Here is a 4,729-nt window from a genome sequence, read left to right as displayed (position 1 = left end):
GGAAGGGAAGAACTGTGGCACGTTCGTGAACTGCGTCGCAGGATACGCTCACATCTTCCACTGTCCAGAAGGATTGGCCTTCAACAACCAGACTTACCGATGCGACTGGCCGGACCAAGTTCCTGACTGCAACCCCGAGAGTAAGACAGCTACGTCCGCCATCCGCAAAGCCGCGTTTAATTATTACATAGTAAAAGTTCTTATTTCTGCGCACATCAGTATCTCTATTCACTACGTATTATGTATTAAACGAAAGAGGAAACAGGTAATAGGTAGAAATTGTGAAATTGACTCTGTCGCTTATTCTGTTCTAGTTTTTTTGGGGTTTCATTGTCCAGAAGACCCAACCGGAAGGAAGGGCGAGATTCGGATTCACCGTGACAAAAACAACTGCCAGAACTACTTCGTTTGTTTCAACGGGCAGCCGCGATTGCAGAAATGCCCCAAAGGCGAGGCGTTCGACGAGCTCACGCAGAGCTGCGAAAACCGTATGGACGTTATAGGATGGTAAACAGATTTTCTATTAAAATTAAATCAATAATTAGTTAGACACATTGATTTTATGTATTTGTAGAGAAATTGTAGAGAGTTTAGAAAATTCAAAATTCCTNCTTTTTCAATTTATTATCGTAGATATAATCTGTGTAAATATTTTTTTATTCGAGCTCGCGGAGCTTCTTGGATGTTGGGGCCTGGGACTGTAGCCCCACTTTAATCCGCCCCTGGAAATCATTCGCTCGCAGTCACGCGTGAATACAAAATAACATTTCTCTTTTACAGTAATAAATACCTTAACATCTAATTACGGCAAGCGAGGAGTAATTCGAACGCAATGCGTTACGTCGATGATCCAGATTAATTACGAATCCATTGGAATTTCTGTCAATCGATCTCACGTACGGAAGCCCGTGGATTAGACTCGAAACACACTAATCGTTAGATATATAGAATCGCATTTGTGTGTGTGATGTACGCTAGACTAAATTGAGTAAACTGTGAATGTGTATCTAATGTGGTTTGAGTCTAATACACGAGGCCAGAAGGTAATGATTAATGGAAAACGCAACGTTGATCGATCCTATCGTATACTGTTATCTATTAAAGATTAATTAAATCCAGAACTAAATGGTTTTTGAATGTATGAATAGCTAAAATCCAGTCAGATAAATTTCTGCGGTTTATCTGTGTGTAGAGACTTCTATTTGTATCAGAATCAACCAAAAGTTCCTGCAATTTTTTGTTGTTTCAGTTTATAAAAAATTATTTCGTTTGAAAATATATTCGACTATTAATGGAAGTGACTATTCTTACATATGTATTTAAATTCTTTAACGAAAATGAATTTTGCATTGTATTTGAGGAATACAGGGTTGTTCTGAGAGAGATGAACCAGGCAAGTCATTTCGTACACTTCACGCATGACCAATTCATTTCCCCCTATTCTAATAGGCTCTCACCACCTCGCGCAGTAGTCACTGTTACTCGGCGGACTATAATACGCTTATACTACTTAACGCATCCCTACCTATTCTCCTGCTCAGGGCCGTATCGCGTTGGCTATCTTGACTCTCTTTCATGACATAACACAATTGGCTATCCTAACTCTCTTTCATACATGAAACGTTCATAGCCACATTCTCGTCTTTTATGAAAAACGATTGAATATGGCTGTAAGTGTTACGTTTTAATTTTACGAAATTGTAAACAAAATCAGTTGTTCAATTTTTGGTAAGTACAAAAATTTCTTTATATTGTCATAATAAATAAAATTAATTTATTACAGATGTTTATCTAATTTTCAAAAATCAAGCTTTAATAATACTTTACTATAATCCTGATCTAAAATGATGTTTCAAGGTTTTTATTAGGTGATCAATCTGTCCGATATGAATGAGAATAAATAGATTTGTTAATCGAGCAGTTTTTTCATAGCTACTCGTAACAATGTATTATAATTAGACAACGGATTTGATGGGCTTATAGAAAAATTGTATCGACAGTGATTGTAAAGAATGTTAATAAATATATAGAATATTAAAAGATGACTTATTACAATATTTANATGTACTCCTGTACGAGTAGTACACATGAGATTTTTTTCAAATTTTTATATTGCAAATTGAAGTAGGAAAAAATTCGTAAATAATGAAAATCAATTTCCACCCTGACTCTCAAGTATATTTAATTAACAATTTTATTTCGCACGTTGCAGTTGATGAAAAATTCTAGAAAAATTCAGGAATGTACTCCTGTACGAGTAGTACACATGAGATTTTTTTCAAATTTTTATATTGCAAATTGAAGTAGGAAAAAATTCATAAATAATGACTATCAATTCTCAACTGAATTTAATTAACACTATGATTGTCCAATTTGAAGTCGATGAAAAATTGTGCAAAAATTCAGTGATATACTGTGTGTCACGTATCTAACTCTTTATCAATGAAGAAACAGCTGAGTCAGGAGTGAGGGTGAAAAGCTATGGCGGTGAAATAGCTCTCTACTTCTAGAGTCTATAAGGTGAAAAGTCAACTCGTACATTTCACGTGGAATAAAACTCTTTATATATAAAGTCCATTGTTGTTTGACTACGAAGTCCTATAAAAATGTACCCGACAGGTGCCTGCGAAATTGCTTTGTGCGATGACTCGTGAACGAGAGGGCGTTAGTTGAAAAGGCATAGCCAGTGAGTTACTCACGTTCGAACAGAAGGAAAGTAGCGATTGATCCGTATATTTGCTGTAGAGGGGTGACGTGTGATTCGCCTGTTGACTTTGATTTCCCGGATGTGCACTCTGCACGTTCCCTGCAATTTCCACATAGCCTTTGCTGCTCGCTAGACTGCCTCCTCTCGTACCTATATCTACAAACAACACTGTTAAGTGTAACGTCGGCTACGAAAAAAAAAAGAAAAACGAAAAGAAGAGAAGCGGTGAAAAATGGAGGTAAAAGAACGAAAGCATCGGTGGATCGACGTTGAATACAGCAAGGGGATATATCATTCGTTTTCAATCAGATTTCAATTTACACTCTCACGGATTGGCTGCGAAGGCAGTGACTAAAAACCGTTCCGGAACTGGGAGACCGTGATTTACCATTCTGACAAGTACAAATGCAAGGAATGAGAGCCAATGGATGAGAGGGAGGAACTCTTTCCTACTTCCGAGATGAGGTCGAACATCTCCGTCCCGAAGTTTAGAATGAATTGATCGAGAGGAAAATTGATTACATTTGTATNCTATGACGACGTTCATACATATATGAAGACAGAGACGGAGGATGAAGTGAAATGAAGAGAGCGGTGGACTGTTCGATAGGATAGAGAGGACACCTTGTGTACTCGCCATCGAGTGAGTAGATCGTCGAGCAGCCCTATCGTGAACGAAGTGTGGCCAGGGATTCTTCCACCATCTTGGCCGCTTCGAGTCCCGACGGTCGAGCTTCGCCGCGTTGCAGCTGCAAGTACTACTGAGGTTCGTCTGTTTAGAGTTCCACCTGATGCGGAACCGTGGCAGTTTCTGGCTCCTGATCACCTTCGACACTTCCGAGCGGACCTCTCCGTTTAGGAAACAGTACAATACCGCCACGAAGAAACCCTGATAAGAGATTCCCAATCATCGCCCATATCCATTAATTATATTGCAACAATTATTATTAAATATGTCAGTCGTTGAATGAGACATTATATCGATTATTAAATGAAATATTGTAATAAGCAGTGTTTGAGGTATTCTATGAATCACTATATCATATATTAAATTCCACATCTTAATTAAGTTCAATATTTGGATAGACATGAGAAATAATGGAGTGAAAGATTGATCGTGAATCCAATATTGAATTTAATTCAACACATAATCACTTATCTACAACCCTGGTACAATACAAACATCGAAATATCGACAAAAGGTGAGAAGATAGAATCGATAGAAGAGATGCAATCGTAGATGTACCTGAAACGAAGCGAATAGTTGATCGCCAAAGAGCCAGACGACTTCGACGTTCTCGTTTATACCAATACTATAGGAGATGCTCAAGAGCAGAGCGTAGTGCACCCCGAACAGCGGAACCAAGACCAAAGTGCTCTTCGCCCACCTCCTACAAAGTGATACCACAAGTTTTTGACGCGTACAAAGCAACTCCATATCAAAGGGGATTCAAAGTTGGAAACGCGCCTGAATACTACGGTTTCTAAGAACCGTCTTAGGAAATTGGACTGGATAAACTGTCTTAGTTACATGCGACCTTTGTGCGAGATCACTGGGGAAACTTACTTGTATCTCTGGGTCTCCTCGGAAACTGTTGACTTCAGCTTCAGCAAGAGCACCCTCACTATGTTTACGAACAACACGAAGCTGATCTGTGAATAAAACGCATACATACGTGCCAATGAAAAACGTGTATGCATTGAAGAATGGTACAGGAGTTTTCCAATATTTATTTTCGAAGAGCAAACGTTCGATGGATTTGCTGTGTTCGGTTTTTTCCTAGTTAAATGGGTAACCATTCTCCAGATGTTTCATCAAATAAATTGTGAAGTATTAATTGAAGTGAACTGTACGGAATATTGATTAAAAAATGAAATTGAATTGATGAATTGAGGGGTGGATTGAAGATTCACGAGGGACGGAATTAAAATGAATACGGGGCCCACTTAAGGGGCCTTATTAGTATGGCCGCCTAAAATTTAGGTCATTTTTTTGAATTTTCTTGTAGGCCTCCTTAAGGG

General features: G+C 38.4%; 1 protein-coding gene across 1 annotated transcript in view; it reads right to left on the bottom strand.

Moving 5' to 3' along the window:
- LOC108629533 (parathyroid hormone/parathyroid hormone-related peptide receptor) overlaps positions 1–4,729 on the bottom strand; it is a 34,328-nt gene that overhangs the window by 1,915 nt on the left and 27,684 nt on the right. Inside the window, 4 exon segments of the mRNA XM_026817371.1 lie at positions 2,700–2,863; positions 3,332–3,596; positions 3,954–4,098; positions 4,275–4,467. Coding sequence (XP_026673172.1) covers positions 2,700–2,863; positions 3,332–3,596; positions 3,954–4,098; positions 4,275–4,467 — 767 coding nt within the window.

This window comes from Ceratina calcarata, unplaced genomic scaffold, assembly GCF_001652005.2.
Source record: "Ceratina calcarata isolate Rehan_Ccalc_2016 unplaced genomic scaffold, ASM165200v1 scaffold570.2, whole genome shotgun sequence".
NCBI lineage: Eukaryota > Metazoa > Arthropoda > Insecta > Hymenoptera > Apidae > Ceratina > Ceratina calcarata.
This window is presented reverse-complemented; position numbering and strand designations above follow the sequence as displayed.